Source organism: Plectropomus leopardus, chromosome 19 (assembly GCF_026936395.1).
Source record: "Plectropomus leopardus strain MGB_pleo_1.0 chromosome 19, ASM2693639v1, whole genome shotgun sequence".
Taxonomy (NCBI): domain Eukaryota; kingdom Metazoa; phylum Chordata; class Actinopteri; order Perciformes; family Serranidae; genus Plectropomus; species Plectropomus leopardus.
In genome coordinates, this window is record NC_142194.1 from 18235966 (window position 1) to 18259777 (window position 23812).

At 38.2% G+C, this 23812-nt stretch overlaps 1 protein-coding gene across 1 annotated transcript; it reads left to right on the top strand.

The window, feature by feature from the left end:
• Positions 1-281: 281 nt before the first annotated feature.
• nlrc3 (NLR family, CARD domain containing 3) lies at positions 282-20652 on the top strand. The gene is made up of 19 exons (XM_042508622.2): positions 282-674; positions 2241-2398; positions 6316-6579; positions 7227-8973; positions 10090-10176; positions 10428-10511; positions 10795-10878; positions 10982-11065; positions 11176-11259; positions 11971-12054; positions 12206-12289; positions 12564-12647; positions 12845-12928; positions 13938-14021; positions 14258-14341; positions 15474-15557; positions 17339-17422; positions 18096-18179; positions 18298-20652. The coding sequence occupies exons 2-19, from the start codon at positions 2275-2277 to the stop codon at positions 18386-18388; spliced, it is 3405 nt and encodes a 1134-aa protein (XP_042364556.2). The 5' UTR covers positions 282-674; positions 2241-2274; the 3' UTR covers positions 18389-20652.
• Positions 20653-23812: the final 3160 nt, after the last annotated feature.

A 23812-nucleotide genomic window follows, 5' to 3' on the forward strand; every position in this document is an offset into this window, starting at 1 on the left:
CCTTCCACTGCTTGCAGGAAATAGATGCATACAGTGCCTCTGTCCTTGTACTGTATGTGGGGTTTTTTATATGAAGCTGGTACACTAAGTTTGCACTACTTGCACACTTTTCTCTCTACAATACCCAGTATTATTACATTTTTAAGATTACTGAAAATATGTTTCATTTATCACATGTCTGCAGTACAGTAGTACTTACATTGTGCATTTGCAACCTGGAGCTCTATGTTCTTTGCTCTGGCAGCCTCAATACAAGTAATTACATCTCATCTCAGCCCTCATTGGTGGTTGTGCACATTTGAGTAGCTGTCCAAATAGAGCACACTGAAGTGCGGTGAAATTTTCTGGCCTTGCGTGCAAAGTTCAAAGCACGCATTTTTTCTTCCTTTTCACTGTTCAACCTGCTTACCACAACACAGGAAAGCAGATTAGATATTCAGGAAGTAGCTGCAGCATGCAGCGACAGCACTGACTATGATGACTTCGGCTGCTGTGTGTTTGAGACTCATTTAATTTGCTCGCTAATCCATAACTAGCTTTCACTACTTTGAGATTCTTCTCGTTCACACTTGGCCTACACGTGCTTTCATGAGAATTATGGCACCACTGCGTAAAACATCTGTGTGGGCATCTTTTCGCATCCTTTGACACCCACAAACACCCTCAAGTCCAAGGTAAGTTGACTGAACTTCACACACTGCACAATGTTCTTCCTATTTTTAACCTTCACAGTTACAAGAGCTCTGTAAAACTGACTCCAGCCATAAATATTTACTTTCCATCATGGCCCTGAGTGCCCAGGCAAGTGAAAATGCTAAAAATCATGATAGATACACGTTAAAATGCATCTTGCATGCTACCTAATAATTAAGATGTTTTATTTAAGGTGCAAGTGATATGTCTTTTTGCAGTGTGTTTCTGGTGTTGTTGCATCATGTAAATGACACTGCTACTTGTGTTTTTACTTGATGATAATTATTGCATAACTTTGCAGACTTTTTTGGCAGATATTTTTGTATGCGTATATGTTTCTGGGTACTCAGGGTCACTCTGCTAACACTTCTCTACTGTAACAGTATGTTATCGAGTGGCTTTGGCTATTAAGACTGTATTGCGGAAGCTGGCATGCTGCGTTAAGCACATCTGAGTTTTTGAATCAGCTTCCTTTGTGAGAAGTGACGAGACAGCATCAAACCACACAGGAAGACAATTGTCATTTCCCGTTATGTTTCAGTGAAAACCTCAAACAAAAATTAAACTCTTTTCTGCAGTTTGCAATATTACATCTGACTAATAATATATATTTTTTATGTAGCACAGTTCACATAAGAAGATGCAACAAACTACAAAAAAAGAAAGACAGTAAAAGGTGACAAGGAAATGATCTAAAAATTAGCTTGGGTGGATTATTAGAAATTGTCAACATAAAAAAGAAATGTCCAGAAAACTATGTTTATATTTCTCTTAATTATATATTTAAAATGATATAGACAAAGGAAAAAACATTTTTAGCACTTTCTTGAGGTCATTTTCTTTTTTTCTTTTTTTTGTTTGTTTGTTTGCTTCTTACTTTTTTATTTTTGGCTTATTTTCTTTTTGAAAGTGAAAGTATGATGTGTGTGCAAAATAAAAGTTCACTTATGTAATTTAATCAAGGCTAAAAATCTCCCCCTTCACTCTCTTATTACACCTGTTAAACTCACTTTATTTTCTTTTTTTCATGGGGTTTGGTGACATTGCAAAGTTTCCAGCAGTTGTAAATCCATATTAATAGCATCAATTCTGCTTTTATTTAGGCAGATTTCTGTTTTTCTTAACATATCTAGTCTCAGTTTTAAGTAAAGCACTATCAAGTGGCTCTCTGACCTCATGTCACACACGTGAAAAGGCTGCATTTAGCAAAGGTAAAGACCATCTGTTGCTTCCTGTAAGTGTTTATTGATTCTCAGAGCATATGCTGACAGCTTAATCGCATTCGCAGTAAAAGCTGGAGAGCAAATTGCTTTATGCATCTTGTTTTGATAAAGATGTACATTTTTTGCTCTTTAGCAGACATACAGAATCAGCATTGCAGGACTTAATACACAATATAAGTTCACATTTCATTAATTAGACTGCGGAGAAAGCGTTTGGAGGACAGAGGCCTGTTGTTTTCTCCACCTCCTGTCATTACAGCCAGTCATGCTGAGTTAATTGCAGATTGTTAAACTAATGCTGTTTTGTATTGTGTAAACACACAGGAACTTCTGAGGGCAGAAATTATTCAAGTTTATCATGGAGAGGAAGGCACATTACGATTCTATCCTCGACCGGAGCAAGCGCATCACATGGCAGGACGACTGCTACGTGGATCTCCAGTCTACATCCTGCTCTGTCTCTTCACAGGCAGAAACAGAGGGTAAGAGTTATCACGTCTTTTGTATGAAAGCTCCTTTCAGTCAGTGTAATGAAAAAAAAGAGCCTGTAAGGCATATCAAAACGAGACAAGTCCGGCCTATGCAAATTCTTAAAATGTTTATTATTAAGAGAAATCTTAATGTTATTTTACAATACCAAGTCATTATTTAGCATTGTTAAGTAGTTATTTTCAGATGTATCATTATTTTTGCCATACTAAGTCATTATTTGAGATACTAAATTAGGATTTTTGTGATACTAAGTAATTATATTAAGATATTATTTTATTCTCAATATTTTTGCCATATTAAGTCATTTTGCATTAATAAAGCATTATTTTGAGATGCTCAGTCATTGTTTTTGCAATACTAACTCGTTATTTCAGAATGTTAGGTCATTATTTTAAAAAAAAGTTTATTTTTACCATATAACATTTTACAATATTAAGTCATTGTTTTTGCAATGCTGTTTTTCTAAGTCCCTGTTTTGTGATATTAAGCAATTTAAAGTCATTATTTTGTTGTATTTTAATAATATACTATTTGAAATACTAGGTCATCATTCTTGCAATGCAAAGTCATTATTTTTAGATACTAGATCAATACTTTGACAAACGCAGTCATTATTTTAAGATACAAAGTATTTTTTTTATAAAGATACTAAGTCATTATTTCAAGAAAATGTATCATTGTGACTTTCAGGATCTTTTTACATCACACTGGGGGAAATGGGCTTTCGTACTCTTATGTACAGTTGGCTTTGGTGTAGTTAATGCTAGAAGCTGCTTTGCTGTGACATGTAAGAATATACACAGATACTAGTGCAAAAACCAATCTCAACTAAAAAACAACTTTAACAGCAAGTAGTCCAAACTCTAGGGGGAGGATGGGAGGATAATAATGGTAAAAAGGGCAATGTTTGGTCCTAATAGTTAGATGAGGTCATTCAGCAGTAGTCAGTGGAAATATATCAGCAATAATAACAGCATCATTAAAGGGAATTAACATTCAGTAAAAGACGAGGGCTGCACTTTCATGTACAACAGGGCAAGAAAATGATCTTCACTTCTACTATACTGAGATCTATCTTCAGTTCTGATTGACACAGAGTTCTTTTATCATCATGTGGATGTCAGCCACATATTATGCCTTCATATTCACATTCTGCCGTCCTCTTATCATGAATATTAAGCCACAGAGGTGCGATTAGAATCTTATCTGTAGGGCGGCAGGAGGTGTGATTAATTTAATCTGTTGGAAGGACAATTTCATAACCTTTGTGGTTAACATTTTAAGTCTTCTAAAATCTATGACAACCAACCAAAGATCAGTTTCCTATTTCATGATAAGAGAGAGAAAGACCCTGGTTTCATTTTATCGTTCTTATTGAAATGAAGCGACTTTATCCGATCATCAAGAGGAGGAGGATTTTGTGGCGAGTCTGATGACACTGAGCCTGGTGGGAATTTGAAGGCAATCGGTGAACACTTTTGGAAAGACTTGCAGAGAGGTGGAATAAAGGCGCTTGCAAAAATGTCAGGAGTAGTTCAGATTGTTAAATTATCAAATGAAATTAGAGACTGACTTTTTTTAAAGACAAATATGGTTGAAATATGTTTTATTATTAAATGTTGTCTGACAAGTTTAATTTACACTTTTGCAGATTTATTCTTTTCATGTCGACATGGGAGTTTTAAACTTATTTTTAGAGGAACTAGGTTCATGTTCATACTCAAAGTTTCCTTCTGAGGTCCACTCCTACAAATTGATTAATAATAAACAATGAAATACCGCTAACCACATCCATTTCCTACGGGAAACCCTGATGCTGCTCAGGAAGTCAAGTCAAGTTATTATCAGTTATTTAGATAGTGCCAGCTCACAATGCAAGGTATCGCACGCCACCTTTCATTGCAGGAAATGACTTTGATCTTTCTCAAGAATTAGAAACTGGCAAATGTCAAAACCTTTAAGGTTCTTTTTGAAACAAGAACCTAACTCAATAAAATAATTAAACCTCGCTGAAATGTGGAATAAGGCAGTGCAAATTCAACTTATTATGTGCAACAGCAAAAGTGCTCACTAATGTGATTGTTATCTACATAACGTAATTATTCTATAAATGGATATTAACACAGATGAGTTTCTGGGTTTTCTTTGAGGTGATATGAGCACAGGCAGCATTGTGGATCAGTAATTATTGATTACAGACACCAATATTCTTTGAGTTGTTTAATCCAAAGAAAACAGTTGTATCATTTTTGCCAAGAGGCACCCGACAGCCTTCATGACCATTTGACTGTTGTTGAGATATTTCACTAAAAACCAAGAATGTAAACTTCATGGTGACATTCTGTGCCAATGCGCTGAGTAGATGTTGAGATGTTTTAAAGAATATATAGAAATTTTAACTTGCTGGTTGTGTTGGAGGAAGAGTTGGAGGAACAGCCATGGGGATTTGTACACATGACATCCTCATCTGTTGCTCTTCCGAAGGTTTCTTTCATTTAAATTCCTCCATTAAAGAGATTTTAGGGGATATATTCCTTATCCAAATAGAGGATTAGCATAAAGAGTGCCCTATGCTGTACAGTTTGCAAAGCCCTCTGGGGCTGATTTGTAATTTGTGGGGGTTTTATGAATAAAACTTGACTTGATCACCAACATTTTAAGGATTCATTGTCTGGGGATCACAAATGTTTGACAAAATGATTTTGTAATCCATCCAATAGTTAGATAGTAGATATTTGGGTATTTACCACAATGATTTTGTTTGGGTGTGTCGTTGATGATTTACATCAGAGATGGTTTTAGGGAACAAGCCATCAAATTAATCAGAAGAACCTGACCATGTATATGATATTTGTCGTAAAGAGTAGGAATCGAAAAGAGAAATAAAAAAGAGGAACACACTGTTAAGTATCACAGGTATTGTGAGACTTGATTACCGCCAGGGATTCAAAGTGGTATTATTGTTGGTGCAGCTTTAACGAAAGAAGCCAGATTGCTTTACGTTTTCCTCAGAGCCTTGAAACCACCAATAACACAGGACACACTGCATTATGTTGTTAAAACACCATTCATTTCTGCAACTGGGAAAAGTGACCGCAAAGAACTTACACAGATATGGTTTGGTACCTGAGGACAGCAACTGATGGCTATTGGAGAAAACAAATGCACTATCCTCTCTCTGTTTGGGTTGTGCCATTGTTGATGCACTTCCCTGGTGCTATAAATTGAGGCTAATGGGAGAGCAGCGCTGATGGTGTCATTGTATCCCCCTTCTTCTGTGCAATCTAAATTAACTTCATTATGATAAGATAAGCCTGAGCAAACTGGCTTGATTTCTATCAGATTTCAGATTTGTTTTATTTTTTCCTAGACATTTTTTCCTAGCTTAACATTTATTTTCTAAACCTACTAATTTCTTGCAATTTGTGAAATATTTCTTTCCTAGTCACTCATTGTCTTTTTTTTCCCATGTTTTTGAAAGAAATAGCACCAATTTGCACAGGGATCAGAGGTTTGAATATTTGTGAAATGCATCTGAAAGCAGCAAAAGAAAAGTGATGTCAGTCCAGGTTTCAGAGGTTTAAACAAAAAAACTATTTCCACTTAAGAAATAAAAACAAAATGCAGGAACTGGAAAATCGCTTTTGATTGTTCATGGATATGCAAAGCTAGGCTATGTCATAATACTTTAAATACTTTTTACTTCTTCTTTTTTTTAAAAATAAAAATAACCAATGTCTGTCCCTTAATGATGAATTATCAGTGTAGTTTTCAGTACCTGACAAAAGGTAAATGAATAAAAACAAAAAAAATGAAGAGAGGGAAACCTGCTTGTTGTATCTTAAGATGTTGTCTTTGTTAATTATCACTTGATAATCTCACTCATCTTCTCTGTGTTCTGGTTCAGATCTCGGCTGGATCCAAAAGCATCAAGGCCAAATGCAACGCTTCGTCACAACCTCCTTCCTGGAGGGGATGTTAACCCACCTGAGAAAGGTGGAAGTGTTGAGTTCAGCTGAGGAGACCAAGATTAAGGAGGCAGGCCGGCTGCAGGACCAGGTTAACATGCTCACTACTATCGTCACTGACAAAGACAATCAGGGGTCCGATGCTCTCCGGGGCTTCATTGAGAGCTCAGACTCTCAGGTGGCTCAGCTCATCATTAACCACGGTAAGGGACTTTAATTCAATGGGATTTGCTGTCTGTGTTGGTCTTTATTTTGAAGGGTGAAGATCATTTTGGAAGAGTGAGGGCCGTGGTTTGATTTCTTCTTAAGAGCATGTGAACGTGTCAATGACCACACTGCTTCCTAAAGAGCTATTCAGTGTATAAATGTGGTTGTGTAAATGTAAATCACTGGAAAGCACTTTGCACTGCTCTTAGGATACAACACTATAAATGCTATTCTATTACTTATTCAAACTACAAAGGCAAGGCAGCTTTATATATAGCTGTGTAGCACATTTACATTTACATTTACATACAACATGGCAAGCCAAAGTGCTTTTACGGAGCAATACAATATAAAAACACAATAAAGGCTACAAAGAGATAAGATATAAAGGCCAAATTAATCACTAAATGAACGGTCAGTAGGCCAACCCCAGATGTCCTGAGGGTCCTAGAAGGTTCATATGTCACAAGCATGTCAGATATATTTGAGTGCTGAACCACAGAGTGATTCATAGATTTTAAAATCTGTTCTTTGAGTGACAGCTAGGGAGTATCAGGATTTTTGAACTGGAGTAATGTGGTCATTTTTTCCATTTTTTTTGTCAAAAAATAACATTAACAAGAGACAAATTAATTTTCTGCAGGTTCCATGGTGAAGGAGCACAAAGAGATGCTGTTACGGCGATATGAGCAGCACAGAGACAGAGATTCAGTCAGCTGCCCCAAACTGAACATCTCCTCAAGAACCTTGCTCCTGGTCGATGGACTTTCCGACCTCCAGCAAAAAGAACATGACTTAATGCAGGTGGGGGCGACTCGAGGAGGGAAAAGAAATCATCTCAGACAACTAGGGCTCACCAAACTCTTGGAGCCCCTGACCCGAGTCAGTTTGCCTCCGAGGGTCTCCCTCACAGTCGGGGTGGCAGGTATCGGCAAGACAACCTGGGTCCGACACTTCATCAGACAGTGGAGCCAAGGTGCCATCTGCACAGATGTGAGCTTCATCTTGCCTTTAACTTTCGGTGAGCTGAACTCACTGGAGAAAGTCTCTGCTGAGAGGCTGGTGAAAATGGCTTTTCCTCATGTATCAGACCCCAGTCTGGTGCTGAGCAGCTCCTGCCGCACACTGCTCATACTTGATGGTTTGGACGAGTTCCGCTGCTCTTTAAATTTCTCAGATGCAGCTCCTTGCAGCGACCCAAAGAAAGAAGTGTCCATCGATGATCTGGTTACTAACATCATCAGAGGAAATTTGCTCCCTGACGTAGCAGTGTGGGTGACCTCCAGACCGGGAGTGGCGTCACTTATCCCTGGAGGACTGGTTGACAGGGTGACTGAGATCCCAGGATTCAGCCCAAAGGACATCCAACTCTTCCTGAACCACCACTTCTCTGAGAGGGATTTTGCCGCTAAAATATGGGCGCACTTGGAGTCGCATAAGATCTTAATGGTGATGTGCTACATACCGTGCATTTGCTGGATAGTAGCTGACACTCTGATGTACATCATGCAGAGTGAAGCACAAGAGAGCCTCCCAAAGACTTGCACTGAGCTTTATGCTCACTTTTGCTCCATGAAGGCAGAAGTAGGTGAGCCAAGAGGCAGGGAACCTGTGAAGATGGAGCAGCTCCATGGGAGCAATCGTAAACTGCTGGGAAACCTTGGACGACTGGCGTTTTATGGCCTCCTCAAACACAAGTTCACCTTCAGCGAGCAGGACCTCAGGGCCTATGGGATAGATCTCCTGTTAACTCAGTGCAGTCTTGGTAATGGAGTTCTTGTTCGGGAGGAGTCAGCCATAAACACAATATACCGCTTCACTCATCTGACCCTACAGGAGTTTCTTGCGGCTACTTTCTACCACATCTCCTCCAAGCGGGCCATCTTTGACTTATTCTCCGAGAGCACTATGTCTTGGCCCAAGATCGGCTTCCAGAACCACTTTAGAAGTGCCTTTCAGCACTCACAACAGGCTGACGACGGTCACTTGGATGTGTTTGTCCGCTTCCTGACAGGCCTGCTGTGCCCAATGGCGCAAAAACCTCTCGCTGGGCTTCTGGCTCTCGGGAAAGATGATGGCAACCAGAAAGTGTGGGCAGCAGGGTTTCTACAAGGCCTCTTGGTCAGTGGGGGTGCAGTGGTGTCCTTGCGTGCAGTTAACCTGGCTTACTGTATGCAGGAGCTGCAACACACAGAGCTGCTGCGGAGTGTAGAGGAAGATTTACAGCTCGGTAGCCTAGCAGGGAAGTTAACACGGGCTCACTGTGTGGTGCTGGGATACCTGCTGCACGTGTCTCCAGAGTGCAGTGAGCAAACCAACCTGACAGGCTCTCTGAACTACTCCACGGTGAAGTGCTTGCTCCCACAGCTGCTGTACTGCGGCTATCTCAGGTCAGTTCCACAAAGCAACATCTCTCAGTAAACTAAAAGGCCCAAAACACTAAATCAACATTCATTTCAAAACTAACACAAAGAGCTTTATACAACAAAACCAGAACACAGGCATATGGGTAAAAAAAAAAAAGCAAAACTTTGTAATTAATTAAAGCACTAAAATAATAGTGCTCATTAAAACCAGGAACTGAGGAATTGCTAAATATAAAGATAAAAGGTAAAAAATACATAAATATAATATTAATAATAAGTAAAATAAATAAAATACTCTAAATAGTAGATAAAAGGTAAATAAAAGGATAACAGAGCAAATAATAGTAGATGAAAATGTTAATAATAAATAAAATAATATACCATTGATTAAAACAGTAAATCAGACTAAAATGTATGAAGAAATAATCAATAAATAAACAAGTAAACTTCAATTAAAAGCCAAACCACAAAGGTTGGTCTTGAGTTTGCACTTTAAAATATCAACCCCCGTCTGCTGCCCTCAGGCTGACTGTTGCATCGCCTCATGTCGCCTGGTTCTCAGCCAGAACCTTCCACTTGAACACACTGCAAAGACGACAGCCAACAACCAACAGTCTGAGTGAGAGGAAACGTCTCTCCATAGCAGTGGGTGGCAGTAGTTTGTATTTGTCACTAAAAAAAGGAACTGGAAGGCCAACGGGACGAATTCAAGATGTTAGATAGCTAGTTGGCACATTAACAACACAACCTGATCTTAAAAGAGCAAACAGCAACAAACCGTTTTTGTTAAGAGATCAATGACTAAAAAAATAATCTCACCCTAATATAAAAAGTTGATCCCACGTCCTTATGACTTTAGACCTTTGTTTGCTTTCCTCACCTCAGTTTCTCTTCTTGTGCCCTGAGCTGAACTGCCAGTCGGAGTGATTATAATTAATAATGGGCTCCGCCAAGTCCGAAAAGAATTGGAAATCCTGAACTGACTGAATAATAGCCGATTAGTACCAACATTTCACGACACACCACAAAAACTAGGGAGACAGATGTTCACCGACAGCCAACAGTCGGCGTGGTGTTTCAGGACCCAAAAATACAGGAGTAAGATTTAAATGTGAAACTTATAGCTTATCTGTTTCACAGATTAGAGAACAATAACTTCAAAGATGATGTCATGGAGCTGCTGGGAAGCCTCCTGAGTGCTAAAGACTGCCATATCCAGAAAATAAGGTGAGATACTTTTCAGCAAGCATCATACGAAGAACACTTCGCAGTAGTTCTCAACCAAAGCAAGTGAACTTGAACCTGCTCACTTGCTGTTTTGCTGATTGCTCATATTTTTTAATTAGTGCTTGTGTTGTTGATTTCAAGGGTGAAAGAGACACTCAATGGTTATCATGTGCTTGTAAGATTAGTGCAGTGATTTTCATTAGTATTTGTACCAAATGACTGTGACCTTTTTCATTTTTATACCCTCTCAGTTTGGCAGAAAACGCTATCAGCAACAAAGGTGCAAAAGCCCTGAGTCGAGCCCTTTTGGTGAACCGGACGCTAACTTCTCTCAAGTGAGATTTGTTTTTTGTCTTTTGACCTATGACTGATTACAACTGATTCAAGTCAACTGCCATAAGCTTTTGAATCCATAAGAGGAAACTTGGGCTCTTCTCCTGCAAATTGAGCACTTCTTTACAAATCAATTCTGTCTCATGTACTCCACTTTAAAAAATAAAAGTCTGAATCTCTGCTAATCTCTGTTTCCCTAAATTGCTGCAATCCATAAAGTATTCACATTTCGCTATACATTAACACATTGTGTTTCTAATATGATTCTGTATATCATAAATTTAGTCTCCGCAACAACAACATTGGCTCGAAAGGTGCAAAGTTTCTGGCAGAAGCTCTGAAAATGAACCAAGTCCTGGTATCAGTCAAGTGAGTATAGTTGCTTTGTTTTGGTTCATACACTTATTTATGTCCTAAAAGAAGTCAGTGTACTTTGAGTTGGTGTAATTGCTCAATTTCCACCATTGATCAGCTTCCAGAACAACACAATTGAGGAGGAAGGTGCTCAGGCTCTTGCAGAAGTGCTGCACTGCAACCGCAAACTGGTGTCTCTGAAGTGAGTGTTGTTGGCCTCTCATTTGTGTTTCTTGGATGTGCTTGTTCTAGTGTGATGCCTGGCTTCATGCTTATAACGTCGAGTATATTTTGTCTTTTATAATGATTCAGCTTACGGAAGAATACCATCGGAGCGGGAGGAGCCAAAAAGATTGCAGAGGCACTGAAGATGAACCGCACCCTCACAAAGCTGATGTAAAAGGATGTTTCCATTCACAGCACTGATCTTGATAACAGCATACATTTAATTAAGAAGACATGGTTTACGTTTAACCCAGTGGCTTAACCCTTTGAAACCAGAATCATCATGACTTATTTTTGTGTGCTGTCCAAGACATGTTTCACGAGCTATCTGACCCTTTGCAAGAAATTAGTAAAATTAATTTTAAAAATCTAAAAATTAGTTTTAAAAAAAGAAAGGAGAATTGGCAAAATCAGGAAAAAGGTCCAGAAAACCATATTTATAATTATATAAATCTTCTATGTATAATTACGTTACAAAAAAATAATAAAATACATAACATAAACACACACACACACACACACACATATATATAAAGCAGTCTTAGGTCTTTTTCTCTTTTGTTTTTTGTTTTGTCGTTTGTTTGTTTTTTTTGCTGTTGATTTTTCTTGTTTTCAGGAGAAAACTAATTTTACTAATTTCTTGCTAATTTCTGGACCATGCCTAGTTAAGTTGCTTGTTGCCTTAACCCCATGTTTTGAAATTTGAATTTGCACTGGTTTCAAAGGGTTAACACTTCACACTTGTTTATGTGTGCAGTGGCTCAATAATAGATTCATTTGCTGCTTAAGTTCAGTTAGCACAAAAAATACCCTTTTGTATTACAGAGTGTCAAGGTTTATGATATTCATTTATTACTGTATTACTTTTATTCTTGCCTTCAGTCTTTGTAGCAACCAGCTTGGGGACAAAGGGACAATCCCTCTGGCGGAGGCTTTGACAGTCAACCACACGCTGCTCTCTCTTCAGTCAGTACCTTCTGCACAGGAGTGCATTGTACTTATAATTCACATCAACTTTTATTCAAAAGGCTACTGCTAATGTGTTTTAATAATGCTGTAGTTTGTCACACTTTGGTTCACAATTTAATACAGCTGCGTTTAACCTTTCTCTCGGCAGACTTCAGAGTAACTCAATCAGCAACAGGGGGATGACAGCCTTGACCAAAGCACTCAGGCTGAACCGCGGCCTTGTCTCCCTCAAGTGAGTATTAGCTAAGACACCTCTGATCCGTTTATGAAAAGTGCCATCTCACGTTTTCTTGACATTAGTCAACCGTATAAGACCTCATTAGACTGATCTATGATAAAAGCCAACTCTTTAAAATAGTAGTTAAACAATTTGGAAAGACATTATTTGCTTGCTTACTGAGATAGGAGGTTTCCACATCAGGCACACAGGCCCAGATGTGAATTCACTCCAAATTCCAGTATGTTGATGAGTGGTTCTTTCCCTTTTGTATTTGTCTTTCTGTCAGTTTGAGGGAGAACTCCATCGGAGTGGAGGGAGCAAAGAACATGGCACATGCTCTCCACGAGAACAACTCCCTACAGGACCTTGAGTGAGTCACCTTGGTAATTGTATTGTGCACTGTTGAACCCCACAGAGACATCGAAACCCCCCCCCCCCACTTTGAAGAAGTCTGATAATAATTACAACTTAACTTGAAGGCATTGATTGATTTAAATATATAGATAACTAATGTGTATGTGTTTCTGTGTGCGTGTGTGTGTGTGTGTGTGTCTTTGTCTTTCTCAGTCTCACAGCCAACCTGTTGCATGATGAAGGGGTTCAAGCTATAGCTGGTGCAATCAAGTCTAATCAAGGTCTCACCTCTCTGCAGTAAGTGAGGCAATTAAGTAAATCACCTGCATCACCTGCCTCACATGCTTTGAACATGTTCCTGAGCACCACAATAATGGTGCAAGAATAGAATTTCCCACTAGCATCGGCCTGTATTCAAACCTCTCAAAACTTTTCAGTGCAGTTATGCAATGTTTGGGTCTCTAAAGTTCAACATTTGGTGAGTGTTCAGGGGCTGAATTTTCATATAACTCAAAAGTTATAGAATTAAGGGCGTGGTTGCCCAGAGCGACAGGCTGTCTTCAAGACATCTCCTTTGTCTCCAAATATGGTCATTTCTGGCTCCAATAACCCAAGATGGTGATGGTCAAAATTTCAAACGCACTGCTGTAGCTTGGCACATTCCTTTTAAACAGTCTATGTTCCCGCCCAGCACCAAGCAGCAGAAAGCCAAAGTTAGCGATTACATGGTGAATATAGTGAAGAATTTAGTTGCGAACATGTTACCAAATGTTTAGGATGTTAATATGTCAGTGTTTTGTTGTTTATAACTTGTTGTGCTGCCCCCAAGTGGTCAGACAGTTTATTAATGAAGGTTTAAGGCATAGACTATCTAAAATAATGGTCGTAGCCACGGTAATATCACCTATTGGTTTGTGGACTCCTGTTATAAAGCCTCATGTTCGGCATTTCTCCATATTGGGTTTTTAGAGCCAGAGGTGACCATATTTGGAAGAGAGGTTGGAGCTGTGGGGGATCGAGGGGCCAATCTAACTCAAAGACGGCAGCAACGCCTCACAGACAGTCACTCAAAGGAGCCACACCCTAAATTATATGTGACTTTAAATCCTAATAGAATCAACCAGGCTGTAAACATGTTTATTTCTGCTGTAATAGTTTGGAATTGTAACATGGAGGTCTATAGGTACTCACTCGCTTTTAGAGCCAGCCTCAAGTGGCCATTCGAGGAACTGCAGTTTTTGTCACCTCTGCATTTGCATTTTTGATTTTTTTTTTTTTTAATGTGCCTCTCTTTGTCCTTCTACAGTCTCCAGTGGAACTTCATCAAGTCCTCCGCCACTAAAGCTCTGGCTCATGCTCTCCTCTCCAACGCCACAATGCAGCTCTTGGAGTAAGTCCAATAGTTCAGACCTCTTGCATTACAGCCTCATCATTGCCATTCACCTCTTTCCCAAATGACTGTCATTTCATTGATCAAATTTATCTCCCCTGTATTGGTATCACTGGGAGTAGATTAGTGGCAGCATTTGATCGACTGCTGTGGTCCTATCAGCAGGTAAACAGTAATGTGGAATTAAAGTCACAGGGTTGTAATGTTTACAGTTGTCTCTGTGTCTTTTGCTGCAGTCTTCAGGAGAATGCTATTGGGAATGAAGGCGTCATTTTCCTTGCCGAAGCTCTGAAGACCAACACGTCCCTGCATACATTATGGTTATGTACAATGATTAATCAGTATTTTAGTATTAACCCTTTGAAACCTGAGCAAAATTTACTTTCTAAAATTTCGAAAGAAGGCAATGAGCAAGAGAAGAAGAAAGGACCCCAAAACTAGCTAAGAAATTAATTTAAAAAAAAATAAAAAAAAAAGTACAAGAAAATTACATGACAATTTGTGAAAAAAATGTAGAAGAAAGTAGAAAAATTACCTGAAAATATGTGGGTAAAAAAGGAAGAAAAAACAAGGGAATTACTTTGAAATAATGCTTTAAAATATATTGACTTTGTAACATAGTTTTAAATATGTAATTATTGTATTTTTTTTATAAATATTCTTTCCTTTAAATTCTCTAAATCTGTTAATTTCTTATCAACATGTCTTACCATGTTGCTGGTTGCCTTTTCTACTTGTTTTTAAAGAAACTGCCCCAACTTGCTCAGTGCTCAAAGTGTTGAAGGATTTTTATACGATATTCAGAGCATATCTATGATTTAGAGGTTGTCTGCACATGGTTCTCAACATGGAGGTTGCTGAGCCAGTTGCTAGCAGCTAACGGTACAGACAGTATGAACACGGCTAACAGTAGCAACAGTGCTGACGGAGATTACGGTGTTAACCAGGGGGAACCAGAGGGTGGGTGCTACGTTTCTATTGAGTGCATCATCGATGATGTTTTGCCAGGCGAAAGTTAGCGCTGCCTGGTTCCCTCAACAAAAAGACCATCTTATTTTTCCATTGAATTTTGGAAATCACAAAGACACTCCATTTACAACACACACAGAGGTAGTTTGACTTCACCATATTTTACATACAGTAGCATAGTTGTTTGCTGCTGAATTAATGCTCTTAATATCGTATTGAGCTCCTTTAGGTTAAAATTAATGACCAAAGACAGTTTTTAAACTCATACATGTATACATATATATATATATATACACACACATATATACATATATATATATATATACACACACATATATACATACATATATATATATATACACATATACATATATATATATTCATTCACATAAAGGTTGTGACTGACATTAATCTTTCTTCATGTGTGACATCTGGTTTTCTTATATTTCCATGTGTTCACTGTTTTGCATGCTGTCTCTTTAGTCTCCAGGGAGTCTCCGCGAGCACAAGTGGCGCCATTGCAATGGCAGAGGCTCTAATGGCAAACCAAACCCTGCAAACTTTAGAGTGAGTGCAAGCTCTTAATTATTTCAAACCGTTTGTTTGCTATAAGACAATCAGCCACATACTGCAACAAGCAGACAGCAGAGTTCAGTCAGGAGTATCTCTGTTTTTCCCTTTGTCTGTTATTGAATCTTAGATATAACAGGCCGTCATTTGGCTTGAATGGGGCTAAGCAGGGCTCGTTGGCGAGAGACACTGTGACTCATCTTAAAGCTGCTTGTCTTCTTTTTCCTCTGTCTGAAATACTTTTGTCCTCTTACTTGTCAGCTTTACCGATCTAATCACTTGTGTTTATCTACTTTGTATATGTGATATTTTTGTCTCTTCAAATGTCTGTCAGTGCAAACACACAGTTAAACTTGTCTGAAGTGGCAAAGTTCCACAAGTGTTTCCTTGAGACCGACATCACTTCAGCGAGGCAGTATTGGCTTTCCTTCTGTTAACACTGCAACATTTGCTCATCAGCGTCAAATTTGTTTTGTGAACAAATGCGAGTCACAAACGGAGATTATTCAGTTGCTCTACAACAAGGCTCTTTTCTGGTTAGTCTGGCATTAATCTGGTTAGGATCAATTGATTCTCAGTGAATATTTGCGTAATTAAACCAGAAGTTGTGTTTTTGATCCTTTGCATTCTGTTCTTTGTTTGATTTTCCATGTAGTGACTTGATGTGCTGTGATTTTATGCCTCTCAGTATCACAATTCAAACTAGACAATTTGACAATACATACTTTGAGTCAATATGGATTCGTCATCTGTCAGAGATTTTGCTTTTCTTTGTCATCTTTAGGTGTACTCGACCACTGTGGGCAGTGCTGTTTAACTGTTTAATGCTCATATAGAGTTGTTACATGATTTTTGAAGAAGTTTAACAAAGACCGTCGACTTATGTATTTAATGTTTAGGATTACTCGAAATAGACATTCACATGTGGTTTTCTTATTATACTTTGATTTTCTAAAAAGTGTACTACATTTTTAATCACAAAAATTCAGACTCTGCTCGAGACTTGTTTTTCTTACAAAGGGCTTTCTTTCAGTCTTTATGAAAAGGTCAGCATATTTGAAATTAAAATGTATTTTCAGGCATAAAAAAACAGTTTAACAAAAACACGAACAGACTGAAAATATGGACAGAAAAGACATGTTAAAAAGAATCTGTTTAACCCCTTGAAACCTGGATCAAAATCGGTTCTGTTGTGCTCTTTAGACACCTGTCATGAGCTATATAACCCTTTGAAACTTGAACAAATTGGTTTGATTTCTTTCAAAAACATGGAGCAAAATGCACTGAGCAATCTTCCCCCAAATAGCAAGAAATTAGTAAAAGGTGCCAAGAAAAGGACCTGAAAATTAGTTGGGTTTTTTTTTAGAAAATTATAAAAAAAAATTATAATAATTTATTTTCATGTATTCTAATAGTCATTTGTTGTTTGTTTGTTTTTTCCTTTTTTGTGCTCATTTACACATAGTTTTCTTGTACCTTTTAGGCTAATTTTTGGGCCATGTCCTGCCTAGTTGCTCATAACCTTCTCTCCATCTTTTTGAAAGAAATCCAACCAATTTGCTCAGGTTTCAAAGGTTTAAACAGCACAAAAAAGTAGTTGCATAAAGCAAAATATTGATCAATTGAATTCCTCCTCAGTATTTCTTTGTGTCAATCTTTGAAACCTGCTGTATTTCTCTTTTATTGGTGAGGCTGCTCATGTTACAGCACACACTGTCATTTATGTACAACAACTATTGTGATTTGTACAAAGTGATTGTGCGTCTCCACTGTTTCAGTCTGCGTGGGAACACTGTGGGGATGGAGGGAGCGAAGGCTCTGGCTAACGCACTGAAAAGCAATAGAAGCCTCAAATCTTTGAAGTAAGTCCTGACTACACAATAGACAAACAGTTTACATGGTGAGAGACATAGAGCGAGACTGACGCTCACATTTTTAAAAAACTGATTTTTCTGAAATTCAGTCTGACTCAGTGCACTGAATTTGTATCATTCACTTGACATTTAATGAAATGGTTCATTTGGTCACATATTTTTTTGTTATTTAAGATTAAGTTTCCCAATTCAAATGCATGTCTCTTGATTAAGACTCAGCTTCTTGTATATAGTGTATTTGGCCAAAGGACTATAATCATACAGCTGAAAACATGAGCTCAACAAATTATTTAGCTTCTTTCCCAAAGTTTGGTAACTAACATTGACTGCACAGGTGAGGTGGAGAGCATATACAGGTATACAGGGTGTACCTGCCTCTTTTTCTGGCTCTTAACAGGATAACCGCCTATCAGCCAAAAAGCCATTGGATTATATAGGAGGATACACCCACTCCCCCCTCTGTAGTCTACCCATCTACTTAGTTGTACACAGACATTATCAATTCCTACACTAACTTGACTTTTAGTTAAAAATCTAAACTCTTCATCCAGTTAGCCAAAAGGCTGCTCATAGGAGATTATATGTAGTGGACTTCCTTTATAGCTTCATACTTACATGTCTAGACATTTGATTAAAGAAATATTGTACTGTGCACCCTCAGTCTGCAGGAGAACTCTCTGGGTATGGATGGAGCCATATTCATTGCAACAGCCTTGAAGGGAAACCACCATCTGACATACATCAAGTGAGTTATATTGTCACATCTCAGCAATATGGGTTTTTTTTTATAGAGAGATTTTTCTGTATGTGTGGGTGTGGAGGACATTTACTGTGTTCATTAAAAACTGACACTTGTTTCACAGTTTGCAGGGGAATGGAATTGGAGAATCAGGAGCAAAGGTCATATCTGATGCTATCAGAGCCAACGCTCCGGGCTGTGTGGTGGATATCTGACGCATTGACAAAAAAAGAAGGTGTAAACTATGTAAATAAGTTAACTTTACCTGTATGTTGGTACTGAAAATCACTCTGTAAATGTTTCACTGTAAGATAGATATTCACATATTTATTATGACATTATTTTTGAAAAAGCAGTTGCCATAGGGAAGGACATAAAGGTTTGACACAAACGCAAACAAGAATGGTACCTTTTTTATGCAAATATACTCGGCTGCTTCCCTCTGCTTTTTCTGTACATTTGCCCTTTTTGCATAAATGATATGGTGTATAAAAATAAAATTCAATCATCTTAACAAGGGCAAAGATCCGTCATCCTGCTGTGCTGACATCATGTGATTAATGATGAAATACTCATACATAACTTCTAAGTAATCTCCATCTGCGATTTATTATGTCAGCCTAACACCAGTTGTATACCAGAAATACTGACATGACTTCATGCCCAAAATAACATTGACAAGATGTACAAGTTATGATTTTCCTCCATCACTTCTATACTTGTTGTATTGGAACATATTTTTCCATTTTTTTAAACAAATCTTTTTGTTTGACTCAAAATAGAATTTACTTTTACTATTTGTGTTATATTACATCCTATCAAAATGTTGCATCATATTCAATAGATTTAAGCAGAATAGGAAGGCAACAAAAAAATGAGTTTTTAGCATGCCATGCATCATATTCACTAATGCCTTTGTGACGTTATTCACTGAGTTTTATTAGTATGTGCTCCAGGGCCAGAAGCAAAGAAAAACAAATAAGCATCTTTTTTCCAACACACAGGAGGAAATGTTTGTTGTAATATAAAGAAAAGTTACAGTTTTTATCATTGTTCTTATTATTTTAAAATGTATTTATGTAGCACTTTGCATTGTACGGAACCGGGATTAAGGCAAATAAAATCTGAACAAATAACACAAACATAAGAGGGAATAAAATACCCAACAATACTATTTAAAAAATGAACAGTCAAATAGTGTTACGAGTAAAAATCTGTGCTGGGATTAAGAAAAAGCTTTTCTTAGTGATAGCAGTGGCCAGAGACATTATGTCTTCGGATTGTCCATACGTCCCATTCTAGTGAATACAATATCTTAATGCAATATCTCAAGAGCGCCATTTGGGAATTTCTTCAAATGTGGCACAAATATCCACTTGGACTTCATGATTAAGTGATTAAATTTTGGTGGTCATAGGTCAAAGTTCAAGGTCACTGTGACCTCGTCTGTTTCATTCTTGTGAACACAATATCTCAAGAACATCTTGAGGGAGTTGACACAATTCTTCTAATAGACGTAGCAATGAGCTGATTGGTGTTTGGTGTTCAACGGTCAATGTCACCGTGACCTTGCATCCATCTCATTGTTGCAAATGCAATATCTGAAGATGGCCTTGAAGGTGTTTTGGCAAAAACGTTCACTTGAATTCAAAAATGAACTTTTTTTAATCTGGCGGTGGAAGATCAAAGGTCAAGGTCACAATGACCACATATTTTTGGCCATAACTCAAGAACGCTCAAGAACAGCCTTCATAATTGTGCTAATTGTATAGGTCTTCTGTGTGAAGCATTCATGTTTTTACAGACATGAATGTAAACTTTAAGTGCAACTTGATTCGGGGTGCGGAGGCATACAGCCGTGTGGCAGTATATCCAGTTTCTTGATTAGTTCTGAGGATTTAAAACATTTTACTGATTTTGCGACTTTAAATCTTCTGGCAAGGAATTAAAGAAACTGAAAAGCCCTGACTGCAAAAGGTCAGTCGCCTTTAGTTTTGAGCCAGGACTTCGGAACAGCCAGCAGAGCCTGACCTGAGGATCTGATCAGATCACAACGGTGTGGTACTTGTGACCTGTTTAGGTTTCCACTGTAGTCACTGCTTAGAAAACTACAGGCAGAAAAATTAAAGCTCACTGCCTAATTACTTGGACGCAGTGGGCAATGTTTTTGATATGCAACCATATTTTAATTTTCAGATTAGTTTAGATCTCTCAGCTGAGAGTTCACTCCTGTTTTATTAAACCTGTGCTCACCTTTTCATTTGTCTGCTGGTATGGGAACATCAGCCAGAAAACAAAAATCGCCTCCATAAGTGGTGAAACGATGTAGGACAAACAGGTTCAAGAACTCATTTGTTCCTGCTGCTATTTTCCTTTTAAACAGTTCTGTGTAATCTGCTGTTTATGCATTTTAGTTGTTTTCGACTGTTGGCTGCAAAAATAACTGACCCCTGGGAATAATAAAGATTACCTTACCTTACTTACTTCAAATTTCCTGCAAATGTTCTCTGAAACTCAAAAACAAAGAATATAACCCATGTGCCCTCCACCAAAGCATCAATAACTTTTTGTTAGTTTGTCTTATAGATTAAAGGTCTAGTTTTACTGTTTTCTTCTAAATTATTGTTGAACAACTTCTGCTGATTTATACACATATCAATATTTAAATTGTGAATTTTATTAAGTATTTATACCTCTGGGTCTTTACATAAAATGTACATAAATACATAATAATACAGTACATAAATCGATTACACATACACTGCAGGGCTCCAGTGTCTACTTATTTATAATACCAAGGTGGTGTAAGAAATCATGTGAACCATCACCACCTTGGTTTAATAAATAAGTGGACATTAGAGCCCTGTGGTGTGCAACCAATTAAAAACAAAAATAACTAATATCTGCTCACTTTTGGATCAGCATCTGCCCTCACTGGTTTGGCTTGTAGTCTGTGTGTCGTGTAGTGAAAGCAAGCAGTCCACAATACTGCATTTAGGCCCTTTTCCAGTAGGCATACATCTAATATGCAACAGTGTGTACTTTGCAAGAGCAGCTGCAGTACGCACTGGATGTAAAAAGAAAAAGTTTGCAAAACAGAATGCAGTGGATTTACTTATTCAAAGCAGCTGAGGCCAGGAGAATCGATAAAGATCCAAACCAACTGCTTTTTCACCCTGTTGAGGTCAGAAAGAAGCTACCTGTTGCACCAGACCAGAACTGAGAGATTCAGAAGGATCTTTATCTGATTATACATGAAAAGTTATGCCTGAAACACACTGCCTGCGTGAGCAGCACAGGTCAGGCGCCTCTCAGCTGCCTGTCAGCGGCGGCACATCTGGAGAAACTGTGGTTTGTGGATTTTTTTCACATGCTGTGCGCAGTTGTCAGTAAAAATAGATTGTGAAAATGGTATTTTGATAATTATATTGACTCTATACCACCTTTTAGTACAGTTTCAACGTCTTTATCTGTCACAGAGATGAGGAAATACAAATATATCTGTTCTGCTTCTGTTTCAAAACAAAAGTCCTCTGACAACATTTCTGTCAATAGAATCCCATCAGTTGTTGACGTAAGCTATTTTATTGAAAAACAGTAGCAGGGCCGTGTTGTTGACATGCAGGAGCTTGCACGACTTCATAAATGAGCAGAACATACTTATAAATGTGGAAATACAGCACTCAAAGCAGCAGGGAGCCCCGCAGAAGCGTCTCAGCAACAAAACCAGCCAGCCAGTGTGAACACTGTGGGTGTGCAACATGCTGTAGTTTGGCAAGGTTGCCGTCACGCTGCTCACGCATGCAGTGTGTTTCGGGCGTTAAGTGTTCACTAAAGTTTTCAAAATTCATCAGCACCACCAGCATAGCTAAAAAGGACCGAGTATTAAGGTGGTTGTCATGATCTTGGGTTCTGATTAAAGTCTTGTTTACTTGTTTCATGTATTCATTCATATTTAGTCTGTTAGCTGATTTATTTTGTAGGTTATTTTCTCATGTGTAAGTGTTGTGCTTTTCTTCCCACCGTTGTCTGTTTCCCACCTGTTTTCTGTTGCACCTGACACACATCATTCTCATTAGGTCTTCCCTGCACACCTGCTCGCTAGTGGTCTTGTTTGCTCCACCCTAGTTTTCCTTAAAACACCCTTGTTGTTAGCCAGTACTTATGTTTCCTTCCTTTTGCCGGTGCTTACCTATCCCAGCTGTGTCTTATTATTTAGATTAGTTTTCTGTGTATATATGCCATGTTCTTCCCTTTCTTCTTGGTCTGTGTCTCTGATTATCCCCTGCTCGGTGTCTTGTGTTCTGATTTGGATTTATTCCCGTAGTTCATCCCTGTGTTCATTGTTTCATTGTAGTTGGTTTTAAGTTTAGTGTTGATTCTTATTTCTTTTGTATTCTTTTGTAGTTTGTTGCCTGACATTTTTTTTGGGGAGATTTTTAACAACATTAGAGCCTGTTTTTTTGTTTGACATACCTACCTGTTTCATGACAGGAGTGGACAGTTTCTGTTTACAATATTTTAAACACATTGTCCCAGTCGGTTGGTGTTTTATCACACCTACAACACACAAGAGGTGATGGATGATACTTAAAGAGCAAAAATTGAATTGTCCCAAACTTCAGGAAGCTGGCGCTTCATCCAGAGACAGCTGGACTGTTAGATTTTCTTTCTCTCTTGTCCCTTCTGCCATGATGGACTGGTTGAAAGGTTGATTTTGGTTTATGAAACTTTAGATGATTCTCAGTATAATGTTGTTGAAATGCCAGAGTTCTCTTATGTACAGATTAAAAGAAACCTTTGGTGAGTTTTGAAAAAAAAAAGGCTATGGCAGGCTTCCTGATCAATATTCAGCATGCCTAACAAATGGGACAGCCAGATACTCCTGTCAAAAACAATTAAATAAAGGCTTTTTCATGTTTGGCTTAGCATTCTGCACTCAGACTAGTGACATGTTTTGTTTAGCTCCCTTGGCTGCATTGATTGTGTAAATCATACAGACTGTGGATGGGTCTGACTTTGTGTCATCCATACAAATGAAACAGGACACACACACACACACACACACACACACACACACACACACACACACACACACACACACACACACACACACACACACACACTTGCACACCCGTTTGTCCTTAAATGGCCTATCCAGTCTGAGCTGGGATTCAGAGGCTAGATGTGTGAACAATGCGCATGCACAAAAATCATTTATACACCATTTCCCACACATTGACTTTTTCATTGCTGTAATTTTCGCTGCAGACCAAAATCCTGATGGGGCAAACAGAGTAGTATTCATAAACAGACCAATTTTTCATTTTGCATGTTTACATCCATTATTGGCTGCGGGAGTGGGAATATTGTTTGTGTACATGCACAGATTTTCGGTTTGATTGAGATTTATAAACCATGTGTACTGCTTTGTTTTATAAATCTGATGCAGAGGACCATTTTGCTCACAGTTGGAATCGTGAAAGATTTTGCTTGAATTCAACACAAAGAGCAAGTTGTGTTTTTTTATTTTTGTTCATTTGCATTCTAACTCTCACCCCTTTAACTTTGCTGCATAATTATCACTGGATGAATATCTTCAGGTTGTATTCAAGCCCTTTTCCATAATCGGTGTAAAA